This window comes from Pholis gunnellus (genome assembly GCF_910591455.1).
Source record: "Pholis gunnellus genome assembly, chromosome: 6".
NCBI lineage: Eukaryota > Metazoa > Chordata > Actinopteri > Perciformes > Pholidae > Pholis > Pholis gunnellus.
The window spans coordinates 18518424-18534806 of NC_136532.1; the positions used below are offsets into that span (position 1 = coordinate 18518424).

The 16383-nt window shown below is 41.1% G+C and overlaps 1 protein-coding gene across 1 annotated transcript; it reads right to left on the bottom strand.

The window, feature by feature from the left end:
• Positions 1 to 5693: 5693 nt before the first annotated feature.
• Positions 5694 to 9897, bottom strand: vsig8b (V-set and immunoglobulin domain containing 8b). The gene is made up of 8 exons (XM_079161767.1): positions 9794 to 9897; positions 9380 to 9459; positions 7768 to 7937; positions 7386 to 7587; positions 6989 to 7141; positions 6764 to 6886; positions 6434 to 6572; positions 5694 to 6331 (listed from the first exon to the last, which is right to left on the bottom strand). The coding sequence occupies exons 2-8, from the start codon at positions 9450 to 9452 to the stop codon at positions 6076 to 6078; spliced, it is 1116 nt and encodes a 371-aa protein (XP_079017893.1). The 5' UTR covers positions 9453 to 9459; positions 9794 to 9897; the 3' UTR covers positions 5694 to 6075.
• Between the last annotated feature and the right edge of the window lie 6486 nt (positions 9898 to 16383).

Consider the following 16383-nt stretch of genomic DNA (forward strand, 5'->3'; position numbering starts at 1 on the left):
GACTTTTTAGATTTAGATTTTACATTAAAAAAACCTAATGCTATAAAATTAAATACACTGTTAGATATTAACTTAGTGGTTCCCAACCTTTTTAGTCTGTGACCCCTTATAATCAGTCAGATGTCTTTGAGTAGTTAGCAGTTCCACCAAAGAGACATTTCCCCTCCAAAATTCTCACATGGTTTCATTTGAATAATTGTTTGCGGCCCAAAGAGGTCAGATTTATTTCATGACGCTTTGAACTCCACTACCTTGCTGGGTAGTTAGCTACTAGTGGAGCTAGTTAAACTTGCAAATTGCACCTCGGCCAGCTACAACAGTAAAATGATGCTTGAATGCAACAGTATTGACAATCCAATAATGTCATATACTTCACACTTATATGTCAGTCATAGGGAAGGCATTTTCTGCAGAATGAGTACCTGATACTGTAAGTTCATTTAGCTGATAATAGCCTTTTTAAGATTTTGAATGCAGGACTTTTTACATTGTTTTATTTGTGCTTTTACATAAAGGAAAAGTGCTTGTGTAGACATATTTGGATATCTGGAGTGCCTACTAACCAACATACTGAAAAATAAGAAACCCAGTCAGTTTTTGTGGGCTGCCTATCAAACCTCTTTTCAGTCACATGCAGGTTCATTAGAATATAGCTCCCGCCAATTGTATTTCCCCCCACCGCTTAAGAACTACCTTCTCAAAGGTGCACCATATTTTACTCACATGCTAATCAGAGCAGACTGCACTTTTCAGGAGGAGGGCTTAAAGAGACAGGCACTAGACAGACAGTATGAGAAAATGTGTTTTTCAAAAATTCTAGTAGAAAACAAAAGTACAGGTATGAACCTGAATACAAGCGTAGATTATGTCCCCTTTAAAAAAAGGATGCAAATATTTTTTCCACTGCCATTTCCTGAGCAAGTGTAAAGATAGAGAATAATATGATGGTATTGTATTACATTATTGCATCCATATTGGCTAGTATGTTATCATACTGTACTGTTTTTGCCCCTGTCTTGCCAACCCAAGTGCCTCCAACAGAGAGAGCTTGAAGCCAAGGCCTCGTACAACTTAACTCCCCCGCATCAAAGGAAGATGTGCCCTTTCCTATTTTGTCCATTCAACTGTTGGAGGCATCCCAATCTTCTGTGTGGAGTGGGATTAGCTGCACTATTGTATCTGTGCTTTGAACCTCAATTGGTGATGCTAGAGGGCGTGAGCCAATGGAGCATTGCGAAGAGGTCTGCTGCCTTTTTTTAAACCCTATTTACACAGGGTAGGTTTGCTGGCCACGCGTGCACTTTTCAGGAACGCCCAGCTTCACACCCACACACACATACAGTTGCAGTTACACACAATCACACCTGGGAGCTGTCGAGTACAGACGTGCACACTTCTGTTGAGGACCAATGGACAGATACACAAGAGAAGGTAACGATTATAAGTGCTTTTCTCCATCAAGTTTATTTTTTTTTCTCTCGAAACTGTTGCAGGAGTTTGGACTGGCAACCTTCCAGTTAGAAGCAGGCTCCTGTTGTCTCTGTGCGCAGTTTAAACTATCTGCAACCTGGCTCAGGAAAAACTCTTAAAACCTCTGTGATGAAAAAAAAGAAAGAACTCAGGCTGTGTATGCTTTCTTGTTTTATTAATATGCTCTGTACTCTCACCACGGTCACATATATTTTTTAACATTTTTAGATGGGTGCAGAGTTACATCATGTCCAGGCAACCACGCTTGGGGATCTATTTTACAGACCTCACCATTATTTGTTCTACTGAAATATTAACATTCACAGATACAGATTTGGATGGAAAGCTGGTTACCTGGCCGCTGTGACATGTGCATCACTTGAACTGCTCCACCCTGCTGCTCTAACATGGCTAACCCAGCTAAAATACCGTATTGATGTAAGACATTGTAATTGATAGTGACAAAGCAGGACATTAGTCAATTCTGTGAGTGCTACCACAAAAGATAAAAGAATAAGTTACTTCAAAGCTTTAAATAAGTTCAGACAATGACCAATTGATTTCAGCACACATTGGCTTCTCAGGTTTTACCTTTTGCAGCAGAGCTGGGTTCGGCCTTTTGTTCAGGCACCTTCAGACAAGACAAACACGGATATTCATCCAGGCCGATGTTAAAGTCGTGTATCAGAGCTTTCCAGAAAGTCCTTTTCCCGTAGATCAGCACCATGGCGGTGACTGTCGTGAAGATGGACGTGAAGAAGAACGTGAGCGTGATGATGTTCTCGTGGTTCACCGATATCTGGTAGTTGACGTACAGGTCTATCACGAGGAAGAGGATGAAGACGGCCACTAGAGCTAAAGCCATCTTGATCACCCTCATCTGGGAGCCCAGCTTTGGGCCGTGGGCTCCGTTGGTGCTGGCTTTCATGTGGCGGAGATGGATTGCCAGGTGGACGGAGATGGAGATGCAGCATTTCATCATGAGCAGCCCTGGCAGCACATCAGCGAGGAGCAGATACACGACTTCGTAGGCCTTGCCAGAGGGGGTGTTGGGCATTAAAACCCCACAGTCTTTGTTTGCGATGGTGAAGTTTTCAGAGTGAAAGACCACTAGCATCGGCATGCAGGTGCCCAAGCCGCACAGAGGGATGAGAAACACAGCTAAGCTCACGTGTCTGAGGATGGCAGCCTGGATCTGTGTGTAGCAGTGATTAGGTGTGTTCACCAGCTTAGTGCTGTAGTAAAAAGTGAGAAAGCTAGTGTCCCACATGATGGTGAACTTGAGGCTGTAAATGAACAGCAGCATGACAGTGTAGGGCATCTCGGCAATGCGGCACTTACTGTCCACCTCATCCATGGTCATCCAGAAGTAACAGACCAGCTGGTGAACCACCTCGGACAACGACAGAGCCAGGATGATGGTTTCACTGGGACTCCACTTCTTTTTCTGCCTGTGGCTCCACAGACTCATCAAGAAGATGTAGACATTAAAGAAGACGGTTGTGATGGCCAACAGACCTGTCATTACCCAGAGGGACGATTTATTCGCCCCATACATAATGATGATCTTTAACCAGAACACACATGCAATCTTTATGAGAATAATTTATTCCACAGTGTGGCACTCAGCAGCTTGTGTGGGGCTCTGAAGTCTTTTTGCTTTATTCAAACAGATGACAAGAAGACAAAAAACTACGCACACACACTCCAAACCAGAGGATTCTTCATTTCACATCAGTGGTGTGGCCTGGGGGAAAGAGTTACACATTTAGCTTCTTAAATACATACAAGATATCCAAATATGCTCAATTAAAATCTTGATTCTTAATCTCTATTATGGTTAAGAATATATGTAAAATATACTATTTGGGCGGCCATATGCAAAATGAAGTGAATTGCAGCTGAGGTAAGAAGGTTAGAGCAATTAGGGTTTAAGAAACATCCATTTTACCTCAAACGAAGCTCCCATGGGTTGGACGAGGCTTTTCATCACTCTGAATCCTACTCAAGCTTTCTGTGTACACTCCCTGTGCCTGCTAGTCATCACAATATATTGTCTGACTCAATATCTTTGGCTGCAGTAGAAGAATCCTTTGTTTTGTTTTGTTTATCCCGAGCCTGAAGTCGTCTGCACGCTCTCAGCAAGGTGAAATCTTTGGATTTACGTGTTCCTTGACTGGGATTTATATATAAGCATTGGATATGATTTGCATCAGTTACGACCACAGGTAGTGGTGGCGGTGTATTTGCATTGACACGGGGTGTTCAGGATATGTGCTCATTATGAATATCCGGGGAATTTACTGTATGTCATTCAGCGCAGCATGACAGCTCAGCCAATCCACAGACCACACTCTACCGGACTCCGCATGCAAATGGTTAATCCTGCGGCTCTGCCACTTATTTACAAACACCAAACCACACACACACACACACACACACACACACACACACACACACACACACACACACACACACACACACACACACACGCCTATTTACCTAATAAGAAAAGCAAATCACTTGTGAATCACCTTCAGGAGCCTTTCTAATGCGCCACCATATCAACGTAGTTTGTACAGTCGAGGAAACTGACTTTGTATAAAGACTTTAACAAGACATTGACTTGAATAATAATGTTTATATTTCATTCATATTTTTGTTTGCTTGTTTTATCGTAATTGCATTAGTATTTAATACTGACCATGGTCCTCTGCCATGTTTTTCTTTCTGAATAACACCTTAACTTAGCTACGTTTATATTATAATAAATAAACAATCCAAGACTATCCGAAGCCAAATTTCAAAGACACAGGCTGCCTTTTTGTACAAAAGCATAAAAAGCTCATTTTCATGCATAAAACTCTTTGAATCTAAGTAAAAGAACACTCTGCAGTGGGAGTCTTTGCTTTAAAAAAGAATATGACTCTGCTAACACTGAGAAGTTCTGCCCTCTAAGAAACTTATTACTAAAAGATGAGACTATCTGGTTTCCAGACAAGTATTTGTAATAAATGATTGAATCTATTTCCCCAGTTCATGCATGGATCAAAGCACACACCTGTGTACGCACATACAAAAGGAGAACTGATTCTTCTCATGGATATGCATTTCTTTACAAATTTAAATGATTTAATCAGAAAGATGAAGACATGGACATGTGCATACAAAAGTCAACAGTTTTCAATTTGTCTCCATGTGAAGCAAACAAGTGACAAAGTCAAACACTGCAAAGGCACATGTGTAAACATATTTTGAGCGTTTATGTATGTGGGTGGGGGTGTTTGCTGGGGAAGCTGCTCGTCAACTTCTTAAGAAAGGTCAACGTAAAAGAGAGGGAAGCTTGTCTCAAAGAGAGTGCTGACTCTGGATTCTGAGCGTGGCTGCAGGTTAGCGCTCCAACTACTATCTGCTTGAGTAACAACTAGTTTACTGACTGCTGAGCCAAGAATGGGGGAGAAACTTACAACACATCAAATGCAATTTTGCTGTGCTTTGTTCTGCAAATGAAAACAATTCCAGGAGGCAACTGCACATAAGGGGATCGGAGGCTAAATTAACTTCACAGTCTGATTCATGAGCAGCTCATAGTTTGAATCTATATTTATACATAACAGCCCATGGCCCTGTTCTTTAAATGTAGTTTAACTAATTCAGGCTAACAAGCACATATCAGGCTAAATTAATCCTGTTTATTCTCATCCAGCTACTTTGGTTCCTTGAAAGCAGTTTGAGGATTGATTTGAAAAATCCTGGATGAAGTTATCTTGGGCAGCAGTGCACTCTTATTTTGAAAAGCTGAACCAAAAGAGATGAACCAAAAGATCCAGACTCATGTAAAAATTGGCAACACGGTATTCTGGATGATTTTGTTATCCACGACCAAAGAAAGGACCCTGAAAATAATCGGCCTCTAATCTGTGAAAACACCCAGAATGTTTGTCTGACCATGTTAATACACCAAGGATTTTAATTCCTAGTTTTGCACCTTCTTCATTTTCAATGCACTCCCAATTAAGTTGTTAATTAAACTGTATTTGAACCTCCGAACATATAGATCATTTGATTTTATATAATCACATCATTCAGTTTTTTTTTTTTTTTTCCAAGAGATGGTTACATTCTGGGAGTGGAAAATGTGTTTCAAATGTTGTTCTATTATGCTGTGTCAGCCCAGATATCATAAAGCAATAAAAGATAAGATTTAGATGGTACTCTCCTCATCAACGTCTCAGTTAAACATGTTTTATTAGCCATATATTTAAAAAAAGTAATACATTGTTTGAAAAAAAGCACCAGTAAAAATAGTCTTCTGATATATACATATTACATACAGTTTAGCTAAATCAGTTTAACAATAATAACAGTGCAGCGATAGCATTATGAAAGTCAACCAGTTGTACATTTGTTTGTAGAAGAGCTCACCCCTAAGATTAAATTATACTCCCATCATTCTCTAGTTAAATAATGCACGTTTTGTCATATACATAATATACATTGAGTTCTTTACAATTTCATATTTTTTACTTGAAGTAAAACGTTCCTCTTCAGAGGGCATTGTTTTTTACTAAAAATAAAAAATTCTATCAGGCATTTGGTTTATAGTTACACAGGGTATCCAAATTTTTGGTCGTATTTGAGGGAAGGACGGCCTTCCCTTGCATTAGTTGGCTGTGATCTGCCGTTACTCTCGCCAATGAAGATGGGACTGGGGCCTGATTCACTGACACTGGGCAGGTTTTTCCTCACAGAGCTGTATTGCACCCCGGGGTGGGTGCGGTACGCCAACACTGAGCGCAAACTGGAGTTTCTGCTGGTGGGTCTGCTGTTGGGTCTGCTGTCCGGGGGCTGGGAATCCTCCCTGAGGAAACAAGTCACCAGTTCACAGGTCTTCCTCAGATAAACCTCATATTTCAGACTAATTCATGGATGTTTCAAATTGTTTCCAGCTCTGGTACAATACCTTAATTCGTTTTGGACCTCTTTCTCATAGCGACGCTTATGGCAGCAGCAGATGCAGAGCCAGATGAGAAGCAGGAGGAGGAGCAGCAGCAAGAGAGCACCTATCACTGCCCCAGCTATGACACCCGCCTTATTGGTAGCTGCAAAAGAGGACATGGTGCTTTCAGGTCATTGTTATTCCAGCTTTAACAACAGGCTGTTGTGTCATTTTACGACTTGCAGGAAAGACAGCAGCAAATACTGGAAAGCATGCAGTAGGAAAAAAGGCGACCTTCAGGACAGAAGAGTATTAAGTAGGCCTAATTAGGAGTAAAGTTAGACGATGACTTACGGTTGTATGCATTCAGTGCATATTTACACTGTCCTTTGCCTACGGCATTTTTCGACTCACACACGTAACTTCCAATGTTGCCGTCTGTATGGTTCTTTATCAAAAGCTCCCCAGTATGTGGGTCTGAATGAAAGAAGAGAGCATTCAGTACAAGTATCTTATACAAAGACAGCATCATGAAAGCAATACAGAAAAGCATTTTCGTCTGATAACATGTTTCCTTACCTTGGGTGGCAGTGGGTGGTAGTGCACCTCCGCTCTCTCTCGACCATGTGTAACTGAGAGGAGTGGATCCCTGAGAGGATTTGCAGCGGAGGGACACCGGGCCACCTTTCTCCTCTCCGCCTTCAACCCAACACTTTGGCACTGATGGGGGAACTAGTGAAAGACAAAATAAATGAACACATCAAGGCTTTAGTTTGTCGTGGGAGGATTAGAGATGAGAAAGAGGAGAAAAATGTGAGGTATGGCTACAGAGGTAAGGTGTGATCACTGACTGAGACATGAAGAGAAACTAGAGAGAGACTCCACATTCCATATGAATGAACATTTGAAAAGAAGAATGGGAGGGGAAGAGAAAACGAAAACAGGTAAAACTGGTCAAGAAAAAAATCCTCCTCACCCATCACCTTCAGAGTGACTTTTCTCATGTCGACTCCCGGCACCTTCTTGACTTTACACTGGTAGGTGGCTGTGTCTGCGAGCCTCACATTAGTGAGAAAGATGGAAGCATCTCCCTGCTTGGGGTCCGTTACGAAGTTGAGCCTTTTGGAGACCCCGGGGTCGCCGTAGTGGTTTATCTCGCCCCCTCTATAGGATAAGATCTGAGATGCAAAGATGGGTTTGAGTGATGACACATCTTCAAAAGCAGGTTTTCCCACTAACAGAGCTCAAAGGTAAAGAGATAACCCCTACTCTTGCATGTTTATTGAACGCTGTAGTATTTTGTCCAACCTCCCAGACAGGTTTTACAACAACATCCCTCTCTGTCCTCAAATACACACCAGTTGGTCTTTCTGTGTCATGTCTGGTCTGACGTTGGACCACTCAACGTCCAGCTCTCCTATGTCTAGGGGGCCGGGGGTGAAGGTGCATCCCAGGTTTACTGTCTCCCCCTGGGCCTTTGGAATGGTCTGTGGCCCTGAGGACGTCACCTCCATTGCCTCCGTCACATCTGATGGATCAGAAAAAGTCACGTCAGATTTGTCTCCCTCCAATGTTCATAGTGTTCTACCCAAGCCGAGAGACAGAATAAACATTCTCTGTCTCAACTGCATATATATTTTTCCAACTAAATGGTTTCAAGCTCTGGGCTTATGCTTGTAAACAGTGTAAGAGTGGAGTATAGGTGCTGATTTGAGACTAATTGGCTTCTTAAGTCAAACTGAGGAGGATTTGGAGCCGGAATAAAAAGAAAAAGTGATACTTTTGTGAAAATTAGTTGTGTATTAATTTAAACTCCTGAGGCTCATTAGTTGTCAGAAATATATAGGGAAATGATGATTAAAACTGAACCCACTGGAAAAAAGTACTTGACAAGTGGCAGTTAAAAGCTGTTTCTGGGCTGAAACACACCCTGCTTACTCACCGTTTACAGCCATCGTAGCATTTGAATTATTGCTGATAGCTTGGTGTTTATAGAAAGAACTCAAAGCTGATTGTTATTACGTGGTCGGTGCGTTTCAACAGATCCAAGCAATTTATCTTGATAATGCTGTCATTCAACTTCTCAGACATCTGGAGCAAATTTCTTTTCACCATTTCCCCATCTAGGTAATTAACCTTCACTAAATGTCTTAATGGACCACAATGATAAATCAAACCAGCCTCTCTTTTGAGACCAATAAAATCCAACTCCCTGAAAACACTTCAATGCCACAAAGCAAAGTACGTCAGAGGTATTTATAAAAGCATGTAAATGGCAAATGGCACGAAGGGATTCTGAAAAAAAAGCTCAAATTAGTCAGACAAATGTTTACACTGCCAAAGCCCTCTTGGGCAAAATGATGGGCTCTACGGAAGATGTGTTTTCCATGTGGAGAGGCAGTCACTAAACTTGACACAAAGAGCTTCAAATATCCAAATAGGCACCTTCTCTTGGGCCTGTCAGTGCTAGGAGTTGTGCATGTGTTCTATATGTACATTTTCACTCTGCTGCATACATTTAATTTCACTTGTGCTTTTATGTTGTTTGTGTATCATAAAATGAAGCCCAAGAGTAATTCCTCCACTGGGGACGATGACGTCTCTCACTGTCTTTCTTCGCAAACACCAGTTTGACAGGAGTACATATAAGAAAGAGCTATGAATGTTACGCAGGGTACCCGTCAGCCACCCACATTATGTACACAGTTCATTGATTGTCTGCAATGCAATTCACTCAGTGGTATTACTCTCATGCTTTCAGCTGAGAGCAGATGAAAGCATGCCAGACTGGCCAGTGTATAGTCACAGCCCAGACACTAAACACACCAGTTCTGTAAGTGATCATATAAATTCTGCTCTCTATGATCAGAATACCTAAGCTTTCTCATGAACAGGGCTGTCAGTGTGTTTGCTTTGGCCTTTCTTATCTGAAACCTAAAACACATTCCTGAGAAATGAAATTAGACTCACCTGTCTTCAGCTGAATAGTGAGCAGAAAGAGCACAGCCAACTTTTGCCTCATGCTTGTGAATACAGGCTCCATTATAAACCTGAAAGCAAGTGCAACATGAAGAGAAACATGAAGTGAAACATTTCGAGAATGTATTTGCAGTAATTGTCTACTACCTGTTTTTATTTAGTCTTTAAATGTATTCCATGGAAGGGAAAAGATCTCCACTGTCATCTACTCCTCTAACACAGCTGTTTGTCTGAAGTCTAACGTGGAGTGGAAGTCTTTAATTTGTCTCACTTTCTTAGAGCAGGTGAGGTCTAGAACACTTGTGAATACCAATGTAAAACAAGCAGAGATAAGAGCTGTTTCGTTCTTAAGTACACACTTACCAAGAAAACCAAATACGGACAAATAAATAAGCTCTGACATACCTTAAAGTTTAGGAATAATCCAAATGTCCTTGGAGACCTGGCAGTGCTTCAGTACTGGTTGAGCTGGCTTATTTTGTTCTCAGGTGAAACTCAGTAGCAGTAACTATGGCCACACCCTCTCTGTCCATAGTGCATCTGTTGGCCACTCCCAGAGTCTGGAACATTTAAGACCTCCTACAAATATGTTTTCTTTTAGGAAATTGTTTTTTTGTAAGTTGGAAATGTTTAACATCATTTAAAACAAAAAGGAAATAGAAACTCTGTTTTGGATTTGTCCCTTTGTCTTCTAATCACAGACTCATGTGCGGTAGTTTATGACAGAGGTTAATTATTACCTGCTAGTGTAGAGCTGTTCAACAGGTATTTTGCTGCGCTGCATTTTTTTTATGGTAATCATATCTATCATCTGTCATTCCATAATGATGCGTATCATGACTTGTCAATACAATTTGATTTCTGTATACTGTAAAGTAGTTTGGATGTTGTGAAATAGATTTTGCCAAAAACAATATTTGGTATGTAGTTGCTTTGGTGGTTGAACAGCAATGTCACTTCTTTAATGGGGTGCTCTATTTCCTCCAATCTTTCCCTGACACTCCCTCCCGACACATCCGTGAAAACACAGTCACTGACAGACAGTACACAATGAGCCGTATGTTGATTTGTACCTCATTGCCAAGATGGTGACTGAGCTGAAAACTGCAGTGTAACTGCTTCACTATTCAGCCAGTAAATACAATATTTAATTAGATGATTAAGCTCGTCACAGAAATCACAAATAGTTTGAGCCATACAAACCAGCCTAAAGTGTCACAATTTCTTTCAGCTATGAATGATTTGGTGAAATTGCGAGTTTTTAATTGGAGTTCCAGTTTTACAATACAAAACCTCACTGTGGCAGGTGACCCAAAATCTGACTGCCAGGGAAATTGGATGGAGCGGTGAAATGATTCGGTATTGATTACGTGAGAGTGTACAGTAGGTGATGTGAGCATGGAGCATGTCATTTGCCATTAGGAAACCTAAGTGCTGGGTTAATGCAATCCTGCCAATAATTAATTAATGTTCATTAAAGAGATGAACAAATTAGTAACGCTCCGGATGAAACGTGATCAGAGAGTACATTTGAAAGCAGCACCACCCCACTTCCTCTAGTGCTCCACGCTGTGTGTTTGCAAGCTGGATACCTGGGCTTCATGCAGCGTGCATGAGTGACATTACGTCTATGAATCTGTCCAAAATGTGGTCATGAGTGATCCTGCAAATGTCAGGGTGTGTGTGAAGCTATGCGGTTAGCTGCTTTACCAGCAGGTGGTTAATTGCCCCACTTGTTCCCCCCCATGGTTTAAGACGAGGTTCTTGCACCAGAGCACTGCGCTGAACAGACTGTGTGACAGGACAAGGCAAGAACAAAGAGACAGTAAAGGGACACAAGACCACCATGAAGACAGCAGGAGAGCGAGTGTGAGCAAGAATGATGAATACGCTTGTGACCTCCGTGACAGAGCAGCCTTTTTGACACCCAATGCTTTCTTAATTATCCCACAAAACTTGGTTGATGAGAGGTAGCCTAACTCCTGCATTGTCTTTGCAGCCAAGATTCGAATCTAACCCCATCTATCTTCCCAGATTTGGCAAAGGTACCCAAATCGCAACCACAGGGTAGCAAACAAACCACATTGACAGATGTCCAAATTACAAGTAAACAGCCGAGCAGAGGAGGCACACAAATGACCAAAGCAGGGAGGGGAGAGGCTACAGAAAGGCTTGCCAGCAGCCATACTGAAATAGCACGGGAGCGTGAGTCACGGTGTGTCAATGTCAGGCAGCCGGTTGGGCACATATATTCATCTTTTTAAGGTGGAACACCACTGGGACAAGGATGGCGCTTCTGGCAGAGGGAGGCAGTCACTCAGCCCCTCAAAGAGCTACGTGAGTGGAATTTAGCCAGCACATTCTGGGCCGCACATTATATTCATGACCCCCTGAATCTCTGCAATTAAATGTCCACTCTGACAGTGAAATTGATTTTTTGTCTCCTTAACAACAATCAGTTGTTATTCACAGATGTCCTGCCCATCATGAGCATACTCTGCAGCCTGGATGGTTACACCATGCAATAATGAGTACAGTGGTAGCACCGCCTTGGCCAGTCATCATCCAGTTAGAGGTGTTGTGTTGGTTTACTGTGGAACTGGTGTGATTACTTCCTCTCTCCAATTACTGCTCCCGCAGTGTATGTTTTCTATGTGCCATGCCAGGGGAATAAATAATAAAGAGGCAAATGCAAGGATTCCTCCCAGTCTGTTTGATTATTTTCTCCGTTAAGTAACCCACTAAGGAAAGGGCACAGCTACCATCAAAGCATGTTTGAATGATGCGGGACAAAATCCCAGTGGTTGCCTACTACAGTATGCTTTCATTCTCTCGTGTTAATGTTTGTGAAACTATTACAGCAAGAAACCGTATTATCATGATTTAGTTTTTGCATCTACAGCATTGAAAGAGGAAATAAAAGAATACCCAGATGAGGGCAAATGAGCCTGAAAACACAACATCCCACTCAACCTAGACTGAAATCTGAGAAGAGTGAGTGACATCAAATAGGCACCAAGGACACAAATAGCGTTTTTGTTCCCGTAAATCACTTCCACTGTGAATCTCTGTCCGCATATGGACAATTATGATCAGCAGAGAGTCCATCTAAACAAGTATGCATGCCAAAACCTTATCCTGGCCATGCAGACAAAACACTTCCTGTGGTAAACCCACATTAAACATGAAAAAGCCCTGACGGTCCTGCTTCATTTACAGTAGGCCGCTCCGCGGGCCTGTTTCAACTTCTAACCTCTAAACATGAAAAGGCAGGGCTCTATGAGAAATTCTGCATATAAAATACGAAAGTAAATGGGAATTTATCGTGTATTTACTACTCCATCCCACCCTCGGTTCACAAGCTGCCCACCCACTTATACCCCCGCACATACACAGCCTCCAGCAGTATGAGCATAGACGGTGGACCCCGTAATCCAATAAGTTGTGCTTCTTGTGCTAAACCCAGTGAAGTCTGGCACACAGAGAGAGTCCATGGAGACTAACGGTCCCTTAAGCCTCGCTTGCAGGAGTGGGATAGAAAACTGTATTCTCTGAAAAAGAACTTCAGATCTTTCTCCCCTCTCTGCTTCCACGATAGCTCATATTTCCCACACACATTGAGGGAATTATGATATAATGATGTAAATCAATGCTGACTTTTCTATTAAAAAAAAACAAATTAGGAGAAATATTCTTGGAAAGACAGCCTTGTTCGCCAACTGTGTTACGGAAAAAGACTGGTCATGAAAATGAGCACAATGTTATGCTTTATTATCTGTATCCTCAGTCAATAAAAAAAAACACACACACACACGCACACACAAGACAGTCATTTGGAGAAAATTATTCCTGCAGATTGAAACTCAGTTGAATGCATTTGCGTACATGCTTGGCCATGCTTAAAGGCAACACAATAATTGATAGAGTGACGGCAATTATCATCAAAACACTAGTTTGTGGAATAGAATTTGCATTCTTTTGATGCTGTTTCTCCTTGTTGTCTGTCACAGCCACAAATTAGTGAACTTGACTTTGTTGTAGTCAGGCAGTATTGGTTAATTCTGGGCATAAAAACATAACACTTGCAAAAGCACTCTCACACAGCTTTTACATAAGCACTCCTGCTGCTATTATACAACATGGGAGGACGCTCCATCCACTGTTGTCATTTACAAACTGCTGCTAGTCCTTGCTCTAACCTGAAATGTATCCCAGATCTTAAAGGAGTAGTCAAACATCTTGAAAGTGTATTAGTTATCAAAGTATAAAAACATCAAGTAACTTGGTCACTTGGTAGAAGCACTAGAAGCTCTTGTAGGCACAAAGTGATCCCAGGCAGCAGATAACTGGACACATTCTGGTGGGCAGAAAGGAAAAAGACAACGTAACAGACTTAAACGCATAAGGTCAATAAAGTTGATGTGGCTAACATGTTAGCAAATAAATGTGTATTACACATCCAGCAGGTACAGAACAACATTCATTTCAAGGTTTGTGTCAACTTGGCCAATTTTCCAATTTTCTTGTCTGCTGTTTGGTGCTGAGCGGGTAACACAGAGTTGGTTTTAGACGGATGCAGCTGGAAACAGGTTAAGTGGTGAGACTATACCAAATTTGTGGGCCATAAAACCAAAACAATGAGCTGAAAGATGCTCCGTAAAGCAGCAGAATCGAGGGATAGTCCTCTGTGGGTTTATCTTTACGAGCAACCTTTCGCATTACACAGTCATTTGAGCCATTGTTAATATAAAAATATCGATTAGAACCGCTTCAACTTATTATTAACCCTAGCCTGATCCTGACTTTGACTTTATATCAAACTGCAAGCCATAAACTAGCCTGTTAAGAAGCAAGGGCAAGCCAGAAGACATCACGTATTGACCTCACATAATACTCTGAAGGTCTAAAACTTCTCTCTCTCCCTCAATCTCTCTCTCACACACACACACACACACACACACACACACACACTCACACCATATATACAGATAAATGGATGGTGTGGGTGGCTTGAGGCTCTGAATAGAGCATTTGGACTAGAAGGGAAAAAAAGAGTTTTGACACAAGTCAGATAGAGAGAAAGAAGTCGGACAGGAATGCTCAATGCTTTTCATTCGTGATTGCGCACTGAAGTGTGAACTCGACCCAGAGAAGCCCACTTAAGACACCCAGATGTATGTTATCACACAGTTCAGTATAAGGATTAAATGGTCAGGATCACACAACCTGTGCTGTTTTTCTCTCTTGTTCAGATGAATAGTTATAAACAATGCGGCAGCTTTTGGAAATAGGTGACACCAGCAACATAACAACGCTTTAGCTTGCACTAAAGAGTGTTCTCAAAAGTCCTCATACCTGTAACTAAATTAATAAGCATGTCTTTTTTACAACATAGCCTACAGTTACGGTCAGTTGTTATTTGAGGAAAATAAGCACATCTTAGGTAGTCTAATGTTCATAGATGTTTTCTGCTTCATATCTTTCTTGTCATTTACATTAGGCTATAGATTCTCATCCACATCAGAGCTCAAATTTTCCCCGGCCAGATAAAAACAAAAAAAGCTTTGTGTGTCTCTGATGTGGTCACGAGTCAAGATGCATAGTCCAGGCTTTGAGAGGAACATTTGGTCTCATTTGTTATGTTGAAGTCGAGACACTGTTGTATCCAGAGTGTTTATGTGTGGTCATGTGCTTTCTGCTCGAGCAGTTGCATGGGTCAATCCTCATCAAGATATTTGATGAGTGTTTTAATGACTCACTGCGCAAATGAGCTGAGAGGATAAGCTTTAAAACCCGTGGTCACCGAGCTTTTGTAGCAGTAGCACCGAGGCTGTGGAATACTCTGCCTGCAACTCTGCGCCTCGCAGATTCTGTAAACACTTTTAAAAACCTGCTCAAAACGCACCTTTTTAGACTGGCGTTTGGGTAAAACCCATGTCCTAGACCTGCTTTTAAAATATGTTTGAATTTCATTTTGTTTTTATGTGTATATGTAAATTATTGGCCCTATGGCCACGTTGTGTTTTTTATGCTTTTAAATTTCTGCTCTGTTAAGCACTTTGTGACTTTTTTGTCTGTGAACAGCGCTGTATAAATACACTTCATTCATTCATTCATTCAAGGTTATAGACTTATAGAGATGACCAGTTGTTTGAATCTGCACAGTGTTCTTACATCTTGTTGATACATCTTTGATTTTTCAACTCTCTTTACAGTAATATAGATGTGATGCATTGTTATGATTAAACATTTATCCTGTTGAGGGAGAGAGACATGTTGTGCATTGATTACAACAACAGTCTCTGTCATCTCATCTGTCATGCACAATTTCATGATTGTACAAATAATGTGCCACTCACAGTATTTAAATGATTTACGTGAATAAATGTACTGTAGGGAAACGTGCTATATTGTTTTGTTAAAATACCGGCAGCTCTGCCTACTAAATGCAAGGTTTAAAGGAGGAGTCATATTCATTTTATTCTATTATGATAAACCTGGGCACTGCCGTTTATTTTAAGGGGATCTCACATTAACAGTCCTGCAGTGAGAAATTTTAAGGGATTTATTTTCATTTTTTAAATGAAAGTGTACATTTGTGACCTTTTTGTCAAGATTTATGTCTTATAATTAGGAAACAATATGCTTGGGGCTGAGAACCACAGACAGGGAGGTTATAAAGTATTAAGTGACGCACTAACACATTGGTCGTTGTTGTGTATTTATAGGAATTGTTGACAATAACATAAATATTGAATATGAGCAGTCTCATCCTTTGACTGTTTTTAAGAAACAACTTTATACTGCTGTAAATATGCAGATCAGTGCAGCTACTAATATATGAATTTATTACATGAGCATGTTTTATTTATCTGTATGCTGGATTTGTAATTCAAATGTCTGTCATGTACAGGCCATAGCTTGCTAAAGAAAAATACTGTAATCATTTATACAACTTGACTCCATTACTTGTCCTTTGGAGGTTAGTGCCACAG

Bases quoted from the DNA above. Each gene is read 5' to 3' on its own strand.
- vsig8b (XM_079161767.1), bottom strand. From the start codon at position 9,452: ATGGAGCCTGTATTCACAAGCATGAGGCAAAAGTTGGCTGTGCTCTTT. The intron at 7,142-7,385 runs GTGAGGAGGATT...GTCTTTCACTAG, and splicing joins AGTCACTCTGAAGGTGATGG to TTCCCCCATCAGTGCCAAAG. The intron at 6,573-6,763 runs GTAAGTCATCGT...CCTCTTTTGCAG, and splicing joins TGCACTGAATGCATACAACC to CTACCAATAAGGCGGGTGTC.